The 18,749-nt window shown below is 40.8% G+C and overlaps 1 protein-coding gene across 1 annotated transcript in view; it reads right to left on the reverse strand.

The window, feature by feature from the left end:
• Window positions 1-14,442: 14,442 nt before the first annotated feature.
• LOC104073166 (tubby-related protein 4-like) overlaps window positions 14,443-18,749 on the reverse strand; it is a gene marked incomplete at its 5' end in the record, with an annotated part of 4,867 nt that continues 560 nt past the window's right edge. The window contains 4 exon segments of the mRNA XM_009572848.1: window positions 14,443-14,596; window positions 14,671-15,550; window positions 17,280-18,698; window positions 18,701-18,738. Coding sequence (XP_009571143.1) covers window positions 15,434-15,550; window positions 17,280-18,698; window positions 18,701-18,738 — 1,574 coding nt within the window.

Below are 18,749 nucleotides of genomic sequence, written 5' to 3' on the forward strand. Positions count from 1 at the left end.
CTCCTGCTTGTTTGCTCATATCCACTGCTTTGCAGTCCCAGGTGATTTCTGTTGCAGCAAGGATCTGTGTTTCACATTTACTTTATTTTTGTGACATACCGTAAGACACTGCAGTCTGCAGTTCCCTGATCTCCTCTGGCTTTTGAAAGATTGTATTTGGTCCCTACAGTCTGTATGTTCATAGGAACATAGGTTCTGCTCCATAGGAAAGTTTCCCTATCAGTTAATTCATGCAGGCATGATGAAATAGGGTGAGCTGTCCTGTCTTCCCGTTCCTACCTTCCTACCGCAGGTGCACCTCAGGAATTGGTGTTTGCTTTGTGGATGCTCCCTCTTCATTCTTGATGCGCTATTATGAAAAGCCCCTGCCCCACTGCCCCACTGTTACCATCACTGATAGATCAGGTTCCTTTGAGGCTTGCTGATACGGTGGGTGTATCATACACTGGGAAGACAGAGTGTTGTGTTGAAGTTGTTTTTATTTTGATTTTTTTTTCTTTTTAATTGGCTTGATGAATATATGAAGGGAAATAAAGAACAGGGCAATAAAAGGGAAGCTATTAGAATGCAACACTGAGGAGCTGAAATGATCGCTTTTTCAATAACTCTGAGTCCAGCACAGATAACTGTTATTATAGGGCTTCTCTGTGTCAATGATTAGAAAAATCATTGTCAGGAAACACCTGGGAGGAAAACCCAGTTAATTTGGTGAGCTTGCTGTGTGTAAAGCTCCTGGGAGTAGCATTCAGCTCATGGAGTCAATGAACCAAGGTCAGAAAATTCAGCTGCTGGTGTCATTTGAAGTAGCAAAGCTTAATAATGCTTTTTGAAGACATCAGTGTTGCTGGACTTTGTTCAGATCCTACAGCCTTTGGTAGCTTCAAAGTGATGATTAAACTTTTAAAAATGGTGCCTTGCCTGTTGGTGACATATTTTTGCACTATAACATTCAAGCTTTACATATTTATCAGTCAAAATTTGATTATTAATACAATAAGAATGATATACATTCATTGTTTAAAAGCATCATAAACAGACAACATAGTCTTTTCCCTTAACAGGTTCATATACTATAAAACACCTGTAAGATTCTATTTAAAACAAAATAATTCACCTCCATGTCTTACAAATCTTCAGTGAAATGATTTTACTCAGTATCTCTCTTCATCTTTAATCTTCTGGTAGGCAGAGAGTTGCAGTTTGCACTTCTTTGTTCAAGCAAAGGCATTACTGATTTGGACATGTGCATTGACCCCAGAGGACACACCTAATAAAAAATGTGAAAGGCAGCTTGTGGTGGTGATGATCCAAACATCCACTCCCTGTCCAGATTCTTCTGGGTACCAGTTGTTTAGCCACAGCTTGCAGGACTGAGCAAAAGAGATTCGCACTGCAGCAACTGCCTCCAAATTCCAGCGTAATTGTACACAGTGCAAACTGACACAGTGCATGCCCAAAGACAGCTGGGACCTACTTTATTCATTTTGGAAGAAAGGCTAATAAAAGAAACTTGTTGACACCAAGTATTGCCCATCACAGGATTTCATGTCACCTGTGTTTCAAAAACATCTGATGAAACCGCTAGTGCTTGGAGCTACACCTGCATGAGTTTTCAATCTCCCAACTTTCCCTCACCTATAAATGCACTAGCAGTGTTAACATCCCAAACAAGACACATAGGCTTGTTACTGCTCCACAAACATCAGCCTCAGGGGAGCATTCGACTTCATGGATGCCTATGAATCTTGTCCAGGCTTGTGTTCCAATCATCTGATACTCGGGGCAAGATACAAAATTGCTGCATCCAAGGCTAAGCTCAAGAATAGTTATGTCCTCAGGGGTAACTGTGGCTGATCTGTATCCATGACTTGAGGCACAGACTGCATGCAAGTCCATCAGCTTTTCATAAGAGAATTTACTAGGTCTGAGTTTTTTTCAAGTCACTGATTAGCTCAGGGACTCATTTATGACATGGAGAATTTATTGCATAAACTTACTCTCTTCTGCCATGAATTTGATGAGGCCTTTCTCCATTGTACACAGTTCTGTTGTTGAAATGAGTACTTGCTTTGGATCCTCTGTTGCTCTCTCTGCACCTTTTTTTGTCATCTTCTGGAAATATCAAACATTAGATACATTCTGCAGCCTCTGTATCATTTGGTAGTGCTAATGACCTGGCGAAGTCAATGCCTAGTTACACTGTTCATTCTTTGGATTTAAATTCATTCTGTAGTAACAGAGACAATGATGGTCTCAGTAGGAGTCACACTTGTAACCCATCCAATGTCACCAGTGCCCAGAGAATACACAGGGACTCCTTTGGCTCTCTGTGTTGCACAACAATTAATGTTTGTCCTAAGAAATTCCTCCAGCATCCTTTCCTGAGCACTTTCCAACTCCATTCTTTCTGTTGGTACTCAAAAACATCTTAAATTTCTACTCGGACATCCAGTCATAATGTTTCTATGAAGGTGAATCACTTCTAAACCAATTCCTCCTGACATCATTATGTACTTCTTCCTTAACTTTACATACTTTAATAGGTTATCAACAAAATCAGAAAGGAAATTGGCCAAGCAGTTAACGGACTGACGGCATCTGCCTCATTAGCACCGACTGCATTTATTTAGTGCTCTCAAACTTTTCAAACAAAGCTTCAACACCTAGCCGATATTTTAAAGTCATATGTACTTACAGGTCTTCATGAGTTATCTTGAAATTAATCAGTTAAATCATGGCTGTCAGTTGTTTCATATGATTACTAACTCATGCATGTAATTACCACCTAACTTAACTATTTTGAGAGTAAATTCCGTTGTACATCCTGTTCTTTTAATCTCTTCAGCTGATTACTTCTCAATTGCCTGCTACAAAAATTACAAACTAAGATTCTTCCCAAAGAATGTAGAGATCCAATTTAAAGACACTTGACATCATCAGCTGTCTCTAAAACTCTACTCAAACCATTTTAAACATCTGTTCTTTTGACTAAATTGTTTTCAACTTTGTCTCTTGCACTGAGTAATCTACACATAGTAGATTAATGCAACAACTTTGGGAACATGATAAATATCACTTTATCTTCATGAATTCCATGTTTTGGTCTTTTGGACCTGACCTCCAGCTTAGGACACCTGCATTTCTTCAATCTTTTCTTCACTGGCTTGCTTATAACGTCACAGATGCAAGCAATTTTGCTATGAGGTTGTTCATTGTCATTATCTTTGGACAAATAAAGATATTTTCCTAATGGATGCAAATGGCTTTTAGTATGCAATATTTTCTATTTCAGCGTATTTAATTTTAGATCATAATTCTCACCATCTTCTAAAATTTTATTTTGATTCTCTTCACATTTAATATTCACACGGTAACAATTTCTGCAAAAAAAAAAGTTTCCACAGCCTCTATCTTGCTAGTAATGATGGCACGGATGATCATCATTGTAGATTTTGCATTGATATATCTGAATATAAGTGATTTATACTAATGCATCAGCTCACGAGTTTTGTCCTTTTTTCTTCTGAAGTAAGATACATTCTGTCTCATATGCTGCTGATCCACTCCCGACAGCTTCTCTGACTTCCCAGAAGCCTCTCCTTTCTCAATTGCTATTGCCTTGCTCTTCGGTCAGCTTTTTCATCATGAACATACTGCAGTACTTCTGATGATACTCAGTGTGATGCATTTTACTCTCACTCGAGTTTTCCATGATCTCCAGAAGTGGAATCCAATTGTGGATTCTGGCAGCTCTCCGAAGGATGCTATCTCAATTTATGGCCTGAGGGGACACTTCATCGGCATCTGGAACTTCTGAAGTTCATAGCAGAACTTCCAGTGTGCATTATACATATGCCACGGTTTTTTGAAAGATGTCCACTCTTTTTTCACACCCACTGATATGTGCTGTTGATCAGACACAATTCAAATCTGCTAAAACCTGTTTATTTTATAAGCTGCAGGTAAAATTTTTAGTATCATATAAATAGGAATACTAGCAGTGGATTTATGAACAAAACTGGAATCTTGGTTTTAGTGACTCTCTAGGACATACAAATAAAGCCTGTCAAAATGAGTGTTTGCCACTTCAGATTACACTAGCTACCACACCAGCTCAAGGAGAAAAATCTTAAGGTATGTTCATAGATCTGATGAAAACAAGGATGCTTCCCTCATTAGAAAGCATCATAAAATGAGATAGAGAAGTCACTTAGAAGTCAAATCACAGTTGCATGACTTCTGAAGATGAGACTGCATTTGGCTGCTTCGTGTGAGGCAATCAGAAGACTCCATGATGTTTAAATCATCTTTAGTATCTTCCCTTTGCTATAACCGCCTCCTATAGACTCTTGTCTAAAATAAACATCCTTTCGGATTGCAAAAAAGTAAAAAAGTCCTAAATGGCTTTAAAAGGAAAAGGAAGAAATTAATCTCACCAAAACTGTGCAAAAAAGGGAACAAAGCTACTCTTGTTTTAAGAGAGAGTACTACCACCACAGAGTGCAATGAGAAAGGAGAACAAAGAAATGTTACTTACTGCAGTTCAAATCTAACTTTCCTCCTTATCCAGGGGGAAGTGAGAAATGGAAGAAAATGTGGAACAGTTGGAAAGGATAAAAATATCAGGCGATGCAACAAAGCAAAACATTCTCCCAGATGAATAGGTTTCCCTTTGATCAGACAAAAAAAGATTTGAAATGTGTCTGTTTTAAACAGAACAGAAAATGAGAATATGCAATACACAGCTATAATGGTTGAGGCGTGAGATGAAAGGTCTGAGATGAATCTCGATTGGTATGAAGTGCTCCAGTTTTTTTTTTTTCTAATCGTGTACAACTCCTTCACAACTAGGTAACTACTTAGCTCCTGAATGTATCCCATTAAGATTGCATATTGAAAACTGGGCTGCTATTGAAAAAATTAGCAGTAAGTAAAGACCGCTATTTTACTATTGATAGTGATTTTGGTAGTAATGCCAATAAAAAATGGAATATGCCATTGACCAGAGAACATCAACAATAACCTGTCTTGGTGAAAAAGCTCACGATCTAGCTAGTACTTATCAAATCATGTATACAAGCTGAAGTATATGTATAGCTGCTGTATTCTCAGTTTCTCTTTAAAAAGCCTCTGCTTAAATATTGTTCCCTCGCTGTCTGCACATGTCCTTCTGACCTCTAAACCAGGCAGCATAGATAGAGGGCACTAGGCAAAAATAGCCCTTGTATTCATCTAAATCATAAAAATAAGATAGCACTATTATCATCAACAACCACCACCATATACAAAAAAGGACAAGTAAAGCTATTAATCCCTCTACGAGGCAAGAAAATGATCACAGGAATCTTTCTAGGATATTTTCCTGAATGCTCACTCTTTGTTTACTGCAGCCCCTGTTAATTGATAAATTTTGCATTTGGGTCACCTGCCATTTCCAGGCAGGCATGTCTCAGTAGTCATTTCCTCCGAACAAGCCACCTCCCCAGATCTGTTTGCTTCCTTTCATGCCTCCTCTCTCAAGAGCTAGTTACAGCTCCAGTGTTTTCATTTAGTAACATTTCTGTACTGACATGTATACAGAGGTGATGCAGCAAACTTGAAGTTTATTTACGAACTACAAGTGACTACATGTGTTAAATTTAGCTGGTTGCACCCAGCAGAGAGGCGCTTTCCAAAAATTATCTTCCAGAACAACAAACCAAACTGCAGTAGCTCAGTTCCATGAGCAAAGGAGTAAACAAATTGTTACCCTGATTGAATCGATCACCAGTGCTGTAGCTGACAGAACCCCCCAAATTAACCCTAAAAAAGGGCAGGGAAGCAGATGATTAAGTCAATATCCTACAAAGAAGGAAAAACCTGAAAACTGCTGGAACCCCGATCTAAAAGGAAATTGCATGAATCAGCTTAGTTCACCTGGCCAGTTACTAGCTCAGGGAAACACTGAAACTAGCCAAAGCAAAGAGCAAACCAGCACAAGGCCAAAGCAGAGCGCCATGACAGAAGCTATATTGCTGTTCCACTTCTCTGTCTCCAAACTTAACAACTAATTTTGTAATTTCTGTATTTTAGTAGAATTTGAATTTCACCTGTAAACTCATCTAGAGCTAAGGGAGACTTCATGAATGTTGGCAGATCCCCAGCACTCATTCCCTGAGCAGTGCTGACGCTAGAAGACGACTTTTCACAGTTGCAGTGCAAAGCGTTCAGACACCAGGTTGGGAATCCTCCCCCTTCTCCTCATTCCCAGAGGCTGCCACTCCAGGGTTAAGCTTGTTTTAGAAATGCTGGCAACACTGGTTCACAGTGAGAATCCATTTAAGCCTAGTGTTTTTTCTCCTACAATAGCCATTTGCAGATCCCTCAGGAAGAGCAAGAACAGAGAAAATTCATATAGTATTTCCCCTAATACTCTCCCAGCCTGACTATTTTTAGTTCACAGGACTTTCTGCCCCTGTTGTAGTTTGTTTAGTGTCCCAATGGATCTCTCTTTCATGCGCTTTTCCAGTCTTGCTTGAATTCTTGTAAACTTCTTGTATCACAGCATCCTTTGGCAAAGCGGTCTGCTACTCACCTCCTTGAAGAACCACCTCCTTTTGTTTGATATCCTGCCTCAGTATTATTTCACTTCATTTTCATTTTATAGCCCCTAGTTTTTCTGCAGTAAGAGACAAGCAACAGACAATCCCTACCCACCTTTCCACATTACTCCTGCTTTGGTGGCTCTCTAGCAATCCCTTTGAGCTATCTCTTTTCCATGCTGAAGAGTCCTAGTCTTCGCAATTATTCCTCATGTAAGTTGATTTATGCCTTTGATCGTCCTTGTTGCCCTGCTGTGAATCTTCTCTAGATCTAATCTACCTTTTCTAAGACAAGGGGACCAGTACTGCACAGTATGCAAAGTGTGGTGACCACAGTTTTATACAGTGACCCTGTATTTTCTGCTTTGCTGTCAGTTCTTTTTTCTAAACATTACTAATATTTTATTTTCTTCTTTTGACTGCTGCTGAGCACCAACCCGATGTTTTCAGAGAGCCATCTATCAAACTCTCAGAGGTCTCTTCTGAGTAGTAGAGGTCACTTCCGAGGCCATTACCGCAAATGTGAAGTAAGAACTGTTTTGTTTCCCCATGTGTACCACTTTACATTTACCTGCACTGAGTTTCACCTGCCATTTTATTGCTAAGTTTCATAAAGACTTTTGAGATTACTGACGATTGGCCATTGCCTTTACTATTTTGAATAACTTCATCTCATCAGTAAACTTTGTAGCTCAATGTTCAAACTTTCAAGGCCACCCATGAATATAGTGAACAGATGAGGACCCAGCACAGACCCCTGCAAAACTTCACTGGTAACCTGGGTCCATTATGAGGATCCATGCCAAGATTCTCTCGTTTGTGCCAGGGCTGGGACGTTTATTATGCAAGGTAAGCTACTTTACTACTTTTTTTATTTCCTCAGCCCCCAGAATGCTTATTTTAGTTAAAAACCAGAGAAAGAACACTGGCCATCACAGCATTTTATTCTGTTATTAAAGATGACAGGACAGAGGAATCTTTTGTGGTAATGTTAAAGGTTCCAGTATATCAATGACAAAATGAGAAGTACCACAAATCCCAAAGGTAATGTCCTTAAAAAGGAAAGCAAGCAGAGGAGAAATAGCAGAAGAATCAGCTGATATCCAGGCAGATAGGAACATCGTTACGATGAAATCTTTGCCATCCATCCTCCCATATGAATGACACAAAGTATGATGGGCTGGTACACGCATCACGTTCAGTGGAACTTGCGGATACAGTTACTGGAAAGAGAAAGCATAATGGCATCTGGCTATTTATTATTCAGGTCTTTCCAGCACAGATTTGTCATCTGCTTTACAAGTATTTAAGGTGCTTGACAAGATGCAGAATGCAACAAAAACAAGTCAGGAATTTTCTAGTCTGCAAAATTTTATTAAGCAACAGCTGGACAACTCTTACAACTCCAAATCATCAAGGAAAAATAGGGCAATCAGTCCATCTCTCAATCATGTAGACAGTAAAGAATTTGGACAAACCACATTTTTATAGGGAAACCACAATGCTTTCTAGGCACCTCCTGCAAAATCTATTACACAAGATACATAAAAGGAGAGGCAGATCAGGGTAGTTTTTAAGTACAATGGAAACCAGGTATACTGAGGAGAAAAAAAAAAAAGAAAACTTGAGATTCCAAAAAATATGTTTAAAAAATAGTATAGGTACGTAAAAGTACACAAATTGTGTACCAAATTTTCAAAAGCCTCAAGAAAAACATGCTGGGCTTGCTAGCTTAAGAATGCATGCACCTGCATGACTATATGCTCATTAAATAAAAAGAAAAAAAATCCAAAATCATGTTCAAAGTTATAGTACCAAAATAATGCATTTATAAACAAATGCAACTCTCCTTCTTTTTCAGGAAACACTACAGTGCCTTTTCAATCAAATGCATCCCCGTGCTATTCCACAACACCATATATTTTATCTACAATAAACAACGAGATCTTGAACAGACAAACCCTTCCCCAAATGCACAACACACAAAAATAAAAAGAAGCAGCGAATGCAGAAATAGTGAAACGAAAGGCAACCAAAGGCAAAACATGTATCAAGCAAACAAAAGAAACAAAGGGAAAATCAGGAAAGTTCTGAACAAATAGTTTGAAACAACATAGGTAGGAATTACAAGCCGAGCACTATTCCAATGAAATACTTGAAACTCAGGTGTCTGCACACTGTTCAAAAATGTTTCTCTTTTATTATTACTTTAATCTTAATCCATATCTTAAACCATCTCCTTGGCCGGTAAGATAAACATTCCACAAATAGACAATATTTGTCAGGATTCAGAATTGCTGAATCAGATCACATTTTAAAATTTGTAATAATGTAAACTGGAGGGCAAGGATTAAGAATAAACTGGCAGGCTTTAACATCATACCATCTAATTTTTTCATTGAACGCTCTGGATAGGTAAGTATTTGGTGTTTTCATTTATTTAATTTTAAGTCTCAAAAAATCATGTTGTTTTGATCCTGCAGTCAGCTCTGGGTCAGCAAACCTGTGTATTTGCATAGTGCTCCACAACAATCAATTTGCCTTGAAGCACAATTTCTCATTATAGATCCATTTGCAAAATCAAAAGTTGAAGGGTGAAGTTTTTAATTTTCTTAGCAAGAATTGCTTCGCTGAATCCTATTTCATTCTTTTATTTGGTAAATTGCTTTTGTCTTAAAAATCTAATTTTCTAGTTGCAGCAACAATCAAACTGCCCAAAGAAATTATCTCCTGATACATCTTCAGAGATATCAGGCAACACACACAGCTGAGCCTTTTAATCTTAAAACTTCTCTGCAGGATTTTTTTAGAAGAAAACTAAATAAATACAAAAATAAAATAATTCACATAGCCCATTGTTCACAAGTAGTAATTAATCTTATTCCTTCGAAAATGGTGCATGTAAATTCCAATCCTGCAAAGAGGACCTGTGGTGCCTACCTGCAGACTACTCCTGAGGGTAGCAGGACTCTGAATTGGTATTTGCTGATGGAGGATTGTGCTTGCCTTGAAGGTGAAGGGACTTGAAAATGAAAAAATTCATCTACCAGAATTTTTCCATTTTTGTCAGCAGTACAGTAACATTTGCTCTCCTATACTGGGAAAACCATTATGCCAATCTCTAAATAACATAAACAGCCTGCTCTCCTATGATGGAATCCTAGAAATGGGAATAAAAGGCAAAAATCTGAATGACTACTCTGTGGCCAGGATTTTACTTCTAGCATACCTCAGGGGGGTTATACGGAACTGTCAATATAGCTGTTGGTTAATGCTCTATAATTTTCTTAAGTGCATAGATGGGTCATATAAGTCATTCTTACTTTATAATTACATAGTAATGGGAAAGTACATTTTAGGTTGGATTCTACTCTCTTATGTATCTTGGTGTAACCATGTAGCGAGGGTAGAAGTTGGCCCTCTGTCAGCACGCCATGCAAGTAACTCATCTGTTACTAATCTCCAAGTCAGATTTACTGGTCTGGAGTGGTTTGAGTTCTGCAGAAATGTGCGATTTCCAAACTGCTGCTCTGTGAAACACATTCTTAAAAGCTAGTGAAAACTTATTCTGTCTTCTCTCCCCTTTCTCTCAATCAAATCAGTTTTTGCACGTGTTGCTCTCTTCATATGAGGATTTAAACTGTTTCTGACAGGTTAACAGGGCACCAAGATAACATAGGATCATACTCATCAGGCTGCAAAAAGCAAATGCACAGAAATTGTCTGAGACAACAATCAGGCAAGCTCCGAAATCTGTTTGGAATTTCTGAGAGGACGCTAAAAAGACACATCAAGGAAAGCCTGGACCTATGGGAAGTCTAGGCTCAAGGCTTCAGCAAAGTCAGGTATCTTTGTCTGATACCTGTACACTTTCATGCATCTTCATAAAAACAATGGCACAAAACTGGAGAGAGAAATGTGGAACTGTTTTACTTGTGGTTGCACTCACAGAAAGTTTATCTAACTGAGATGAACCTGTGTACAGATTTACTGTCACACAACCAATATTCAGGCAGCCCATGGCACATGTTACTGCTACCTCTGGAACTGAGTGCAAAACTATTAACGTGGTAATTCCTTTTTTATCTCTTTCACCCCCCTCCTTCTCATAGTTTCTTAGGGTGTTGCAGAAACATGATATTCTTACTGTTTCAAGCTAAAATTTGCCACTCCATGCATAGTGCACTTCATACCAGACTTTAAGTATCAATTTTTAGACTCTGTTAGGAGCTGCATTTCGAGGATATCAGCCATATTTTTTCAAAAGAATCAGGTTCTCTGTTGCATCCCTTTGCAAATCCAGTGGAGCAGATTCTGACTTCAAATGGCCACCACAGCCACCAGCTGGCATCGGGGCTTTCTCTGCCCAAGGCTGCTGCAGCCCAAGCCCCGCAGACCTAGAAGGACGAGTGGAGGAACGCCTGCTCCACCAGGTCGCCGATGGAGCATCCTGAAGAGGCAAAGCTGCTGCAGGCAGCGTCAGGACTCAGCTCCGTCAGCTCTGGGCAGCGCTAGCTCAGGTATCAGAAGCACTATGGCTGTGTTGGAATCAGCTGAGCCCAGCTGAAGAAGGAGTATTATTACTCTGAGCAGAGGAAAATGCATCTACTGCTACACATTTCTTGTGCCTCAGATAGCTTATTCCAAGCTAGTTTGCTTGTATCTCTGCATAGCACTGAATTACGCCATTGCCAAACCCTACTAAACTGTGCAATGAACTTCTTACAAACTGAGCCTACATAGTTATACCCTCTTTTATCACGTAAGCCACCTTATTTTATATCTCAAGAAAAAGCACTGTACTAAGAAGAGGGAAAGCAAATCAAGCCTTGTATTTTTAAAACCACTCCCAAGTGAAATACATAGTTAGAAACAAAGGAGGAAAACAGTGGAGAAGGACAGGTTTGTGCAGGTCCCAAAGAAGTAATCTACACTCTTTGTAGTCTACACAGTCCTCCATAGCAAACTCACCATGTTCAGCTGCCAAAAAAATATTTTTGCCTGCCTGCATTATGAAATTTTGCATACTATCCAGCAAAAACAGGTCTTTCTATATGCATTTTTAACTTCTTGCAGCAAAACATACTGCTAGCAAACATTACTTACAAAGATGCTCTTTACATATAAATAAGAAAGTGTGTATAACTCACTGATACATAGTAATAAAATAATCCCTAAATCACTTATTACATTATGCAAGATAAATAATTTGTCTTTTAGACATTAACAGGAAATCTGCATTAAATTATCTTTAAAAAACCACTCAAAACTCCCTAAAAAAAAAAAAACCAACAACAAAAAAACCCAACAAAAACCCCACAAACTCCCTAGACTGTCACAATTATTGCACAACTAAAAAAAAGCTTTGGAAAAAACATACTTAACTACTGGAAATTACTGTATGTATAAAAGAACTAGATACTTCTGAACACTTTGCTACGTTCTTCCTAGAAGAACTTAGTTATCTACAGAAAACGTGGGTTTTACTAATGAAATATAAAATGTAACATCTATCTTTTGGCTGAATGCAATAGCGATCATCAGGATTTAAGTGATTATTTTGGAGGGGGCTTTTAAATTTATCTATATTGTATCTCAATGAAAAATAAAACAACTGTCACTTTCACTTGTTCTTTGTATAATTTAGGATCCAGCTGCACACTCAGATATTCACATAATTCCCATTCCTTCAATTAAAATTCTATATATTTGAGAGTATTTTCTCTCTCTAATACTGGGTATTCTCTACGCCATTAAAATCTGCAGTTAAAGGGACTCTGTTAAATTATTTTCAAAAAGATAAAAGATTATCTTATCCCATAGTATTTTCTGACAAGTAGATGGGAAGGATGTTGGAAATTGCATTTATTTTCCTAATTTTTGATAATTATTCCTTGTGCTTTGCTGGGGCAGAAACCAGGTCTGTTCTATGCCAAGGCTCTTTGTAAGTGCCATCAGAAGGACGCAATTATGAGCTGGGCCAATGAAACCAAATTACTAACTCTGCTACTTGTTGTATCGGGTTTCATTTCTTGGTTCTCCATTAGCATAAAACCGCTGATAACTGGAAAAATTTGGCAACGAACCAAGTGAAGAGGAATACTGTTCCCTGGAAGGTTAAAGAAACTACACGCAGAAGTCCTTCTATTTATATTAGGTTTTGTTCAGAAAAAACATTCATGTTGTTTCCACGTAATAAGAATTTTGGCTTAAAACTACAGGTGATGTTCCTTCCAACTGAAGATTTCTAACATGTGACTGAGTGGCCCTTCCGTCAGCAAGCAAGCAAGCAAGCCTTGGTATGTTTCTTCTCTTACGGTGTTCAGTGTGTGCCTGTTATACTCTAACTAGGGTATGACTGGTTAGCACAGATCTTAGGGCAGGTGAGGACTCTGATCCACCAACTTTCCTCCTTGTGTATTGGAATCAGTGGACTAAGAATTCAACCTACTGTTTGTACAGCATATAACCCCATACAGACGAAGAGCTTAATAGTGCTTCCTCCACAAAAATCCAAGGGAAACAGTTCCATTGATTTTAAAGGGCCCAGAACCAAATCCATTTTGGTTCCTTTGTTCCACACACATTATACATACAGGCACTCAAAGTGCTGAATAAATCATGCATGTGAGAAAGAATACAAATGGGCCCAGACAACTGATGGAAATTCAACAAAATTAATTAATTAAACCAGACAACTATCTGCTAGATGCCAAGGGGAATGTTGTGCCTGACCCCTCCCACATGCAAGCAGAAGCTGCTGAGCTTTGGGATAATACAGGCATGGTACCATCTAATTCCCCCCTCCTTCCTTCCTACCTCTACTTCCTCTCTCCAACAAACTGGTGCAGGTGGTTTTTCCTGGACTTACCCTGCAGGACATTACCTATAGATGATCTGCCTTGTCATCTCCCTTGGCAACTCTCAAAACTCCTCTCTGACTGGCATTACTCCCTCTGTGCTGCACAGCTCTAGAAGCCTCAGCAGAGCCGAAGTTATAAGCTCACTGCATGTTGGTAACTTCTACTACAGCAGGATCTTATCTTATGTGATATGTTCCTCTAGAACGAATCAAATGCAACACATATCTGCTCTACCATTAGGATTTAAGAAAAGCAAAGAGAGAAAATCACGCCTATTCATCTTAAGTTGCACTGAGTTTTTCATGTAAGAAGTTAAACTGTGGATGAAAGACAAAGACAAAGCAGCCATCAACACCTCAACCAATATATCTTTCACTTCAAAAGAGTAATTTCTGAAGGAAATCTGCAGTTACGTTTTGTAATCTAATGTCCAAATAATTACATGAATAGTTTTGGGTTTTGTGTATTACTGAGGAAACTACTTCCATATCAAAACATATTCTGTAGCAAAATGCAGGCAAGGAGGAAAGAGAGAAAGCAAACTAATATGTGCACAACACATGGACAACACAGAAACTCTTCTGTGCAAGCAACCCTTCTGAAATACTCAACAGGTCTGCATGTCCACCAGAAAGAACTGCAGGGCATCATGCTGCAGTTATTAAGCCTTCCTCTGTAACACTCCATGTAAACTTTGGCTTCCCGCTCTTAGCTGGAGCATTATATTCTCAAACCACAGCCACAAAGACTACTCAAGTAGCAAGGTGATAAAAGGGATGATTCTGTCCAATTTTTCCTTCCTCTTTCAACTCATTTGTTCTCCAGCCAGCCATGATGTTGTTTCCTGTAATGAAATTGCTTTCCTGATATGACTTGCTATACTTCTGTCTCCTTCCTAATTCACTGTTGTAGAACTTGATTCATACTGAATACATAAGAAGACTGAATACACCAGGCCTTCTCATTCACTTGAAAGACTTTTCTTATAAAGTGTAAACACATTTAAATGAGGAACATGTACAGGCGTGGCCTCAGAGGTACATCTGGTCACACTGTACTTCTCCCAACTACAGGCCAAATTGGAGAATACTGCTGATCAATATGAGCAAAGAAGCAACGCTTATAGTTACTTCCTCCCCTATTTTTTGTCACCTACTGAAAGATGTTTATCCCCAACAACAAAAGAAGCAACGCTCGTAATTATTTCCTCCTCTATCTTCTGTCACCTACTGAAAGATGTTTATCCCCAATAACAGCACACAAAACAAGCAGACATCAACTTCTTTGATACAGTGGGTTTTTAAACCACCCATTGGTAACAATTGTTTCTCTTCTGAATAATACATCATTATTTATAAATTAAACATTGACCTACATAAGCCTCCTTGGAACTTGTGGTGCTCACTTATTATCAGAGATCAGAGAAGAAACACATGTCTTCAAGTATTATAGCTTCTTTGTTTTCTTTTTTTGCTGCTATCACTGATGTAGTAGTAGTAGAGTAGTAGTAGTACAAACTGGACCAGAAAAAAAGTTATGTTCCCTGTTTTAAAAAGAACAGCATGATATAAGGCAGTCTATCAAAAAAAAGCAGTCTTTTTTAATCCCCCTATGAGCTTACATCAGCTACTGTAGCATACACAGCAGAACCACCACAACAAGCCAAAAGCCACACTTCTCCACGTAACACTGAATGGCTCTCAACCCTTCGCTCTTTCTGAGACCCAGCACAACGCTTAAAAAGGAAAAAAACACCTGAAAACAAACAAACGAACAAACAAACAAACAAAACAGAAAACAGCATTCCACCCTCCACCCCATGACTGATTAGAGTTAATGCCCTTCTGCTGGGCACCAAGAGACTTTTCCAGTTTTACTGCCGCCTTCACTCCCAGGCACCTCTGCACACCTAAAGCAGGCTGCCCTGACATTTTCCGGTTTGGACTTTATGAGAAGGTTAACATTTTCCTCTCTCCAGTCTCTGCTTGTTCATTTCAGGCGTTGAGTCACATTAGCCAGAGCAACAGCAAAGGCTTGCACTGCAGAAAATGGATACTGAAAGTCCAAAATGTAAGCATTGCCATCAATCCTTCCAAACTGCATCACCTGGGAAGCAGGGGAAGAGGAGAAGGGAAGGAAAAAGAGAACAAGGTCAAAAAAAGTGAACCACAGAAAAGGAACCAGAGAAGAATAAAAGCAAAATGCTTTTGCTCCTTTGTAAGAACACTGACCTAATATGAATGGGGCTACTCACAGAATGGGGTGTGATGCCCAAGAAGAGCAAGAGTACTATTTGTCTGTATAGAGTATTTGACTGCAATATTTGACTCTACTGAGCTTTAAAACATGCTAGACTGTATACAGCATTGGTGTAAGTAGATTGTCACCAATTACTTCAGCAGATGTGGGTTACACCAGCACCATGCTTCCTGCAGGAAAATACCATTCTCTCCCTTGGAGAGATCCTATCATCAGCCCGTCAGGAAAACAGATCTTGTTTTCAAAGAAAGGACCTTTCAGGAAAGGGGAATAACCACTCTCCTGACTCGTAGCACTTCAGAGCCAGTAAGCTGAATGCTCTTAGCAGTTCTGTTTTCCTTTGCGTAAACTTCAGTAGCACATAATTACACCAAGAATGAATTAGCAAAGGGGCAGTGGGAGCTCTTTGAAATGTAAAGCAAGGCTAGTCAGGTTGTTCATTGTTATTCCTCAGGGAATATCTGAAGTTTGGCCTATTATTACTGCTTTTTCATTTGCTTCATCAGAAGCCCAGATCATATTTGCTCTACAGTGAAGTTCCTCGAGGTAGAATGGAGGCTGTCTGTAAAAGCCGCGTCAGGCTTTGTTCCCCCACCAACAAAACCTGCAGCCGGGTGATTTTACACGGCTGTCCATGGGCACGTATCCGCAGCCATTTAACTGAAGAAGAAAGTTGATATAAACGGCTCTGATCACTGCCTTTTTAATGAGCTGTTGTTACAGACAAACAAAACCAAGAGACTAGTGCTGGTCATGCATATTGGATATTTAAGACATCTAACTCCCAAGTTAAATCAGAGGGAGTTGAGAGCCTTGATGTTTTTAATAAATCAAAAGTGACTTACAGAGAAGGGACAGCCGGACAAGGAAATAAATGTATGTCTCCCAAATTTCAGTCCAGTGTCCTGCTGATTGATACCAACTAATAGCCTGGGTTGGTGTAGTAACACAAGGTGAGAGCCTAAAATTAAATGTTTTGATTTTTTGAACAATCCACAAACCCCTCTACCCGTGGGCGGTTCAGAAGCCCCTTGTTCTGGGGAAGGGTCAGTGCCTCCCTTCCTCTAGCATTAAGAACCAGCCCGAGAGGCCTGGTAACCCATGAGGGGAAATTCTGGCATGGAGGGAACCTAACTGCCTGTCCATCATCTCTGCCTTTGCTATCTGCTGACTGGCTAACCTTTGTGAGCATCGCAGGAAGGGAGCAGTGTTCATTCAGCTAGCTGCCATCCAGAACCACCTACGGCAAATGCAGCTACCGCTGGGGAGATGTGTTGTTTTTATTACAAAACCCACCTACCTTCAGAAGCGAGAGCCAGTGAGACTAAAGGAGGCCCTTATTCCCATGTCCAACTGGAGTAAGACCAAACATATTTTTATAACTGAAATTCACCCTCCATTCTGAATCTAGACCTTTGACGGCTGGTTTTTATCAACCATGTGGCAAACCTTTTTTTCACGGAGCAGCTAACACGAGCGGGAGGCACTCGGCCGCGTGAGACGCACAGCTTATTTCTGGCACAGCTTTCCCACCCCCTGTCCCCCATCTCAGCCTGCATGTGCCGCCCCCTCCTACCTGTCGTCCTTCCAGCTCAATTTGAAAGTTTTTTGCCGACTCCTGGGTCACCCGCCCTCCGAAGTCCAGCTGGTAGACTTGCGTAGCCTCATTCCACAGCGGCTGCTTGTTGGCCATCACGTACACAAAGCCCTGGCTCCCCAGCCTCCCATCCTCCTTCTCGCTGGCCTTCCGGCACTTGAATTCGTCCAGCTCACTGGCTGTCCTCAAACTCCTTTTGGTTTTCCAACCCTTTTTGCTGCCCTGGCTCTGGTTCATCAGTTCATCCCCACTGATAAAAAGCTCTGGCTCGCTCTCCGAACTGTCCTGAAACTCATTCGTCTTGTTTAGCTTCTTGGACTTCAGCTGGTCTTTCTGGCTCTTGACTTTCTTCTTCTCCCTCCCCAGACGAGGGCTGGATATTAGCGAATTGAAGTCGGTCAGAGTCCTTGCCTCCTTTTTGACCTTGCCCTCGGTGATAGCCTGCACGTTTCCTTCCTCGGCTCGACTGTCCAGGCGCTTCCGGCTCTTCTTGCTGAATTTGTCCGTCCTTTGAGGAACGGGGCTTTCTGTCAAGGAGAGCACCTCCTGGAAGGTGTCTGCCGTCTCCACCATTACCTCTGTGCCCACGTGGCCCTGCAGCTCTGCCGGCGGGGGAGACATCACTGGCTTCTCCACCACGAGGAGCGGCTTGGGGGGCAACGTGCCCTGGGGGTTCTGTACGGGTGGGCAGGTGCTGTAGGAGCTCCACGGGTGCAAGGCGATGGGTGGCAGCTGTAAACTAGAGCAGGCGCTACTTCCTGGATACATAGGTGGCAAAGGGCAATAGGAGAGGTTGGATGGATAACCCGGCTGAAGCACGACTGTGGGCTCCTGCTGTGCAAACTGCGTTGGGGCCAGAGCTTCTTTGGGGGAGCAGGGGGGCTGCATTCCCTGAAGGGGAGGGGCACTGTAGCTTCCTGGGTAAGGTACTCCAACCCCGTAACTCGTCTGGAAAGTGGCAGTGGGACTGGTTGGAGACTTGGGGGAAACAAACGGCACTCGAGACATATCCAGATGTTGAGCTTGACCGATGATGAGAGGAGTAGGTTTTAGAGGGTTTGGCACTGAGCTCTGAGATGTCCTTTCCTGAGGAACCCATATCTCTTCACTCACCATAGGGTCCCACTGGTATGGTGGTGGCCGTTTTACACCAAGGGCAGCCTCCGTCAAGGACACGGGTACGTGCCGTATTGATTTCTCCACTGGGCAGTGCTGAGAAAGGGCCTCATCCTCCGTGAAGGCTGAGTTGATATAATCTGCTCGGTCACGGGAATTGTCAGGTGGGCTCAGCAAGCTGTAGGAGGACTGGGAGGCCAGAGGTGAAGTACTGACAGAGTGAGCGATGATGGAGCTGTGCTGGGAGCCACTCCCGGTGCTCAGATCAGGTCTCATTCCACCAATACTGGAAGTGCTGCTACTAGCGTTGGCACTAGCGACGCTGCCCACAGC

The sequence above is a fragment of the Fulmarus glacialis genome, unplaced genomic scaffold (assembly GCF_000690835.1).
Source record: "Fulmarus glacialis isolate BGI_N327 unplaced genomic scaffold, ASM69083v1 scaffold4562, whole genome shotgun sequence".
Classification (NCBI taxonomy): Eukaryota; Metazoa; Chordata; class Aves; order Procellariiformes; family Procellariidae; genus Fulmarus; species Fulmarus glacialis.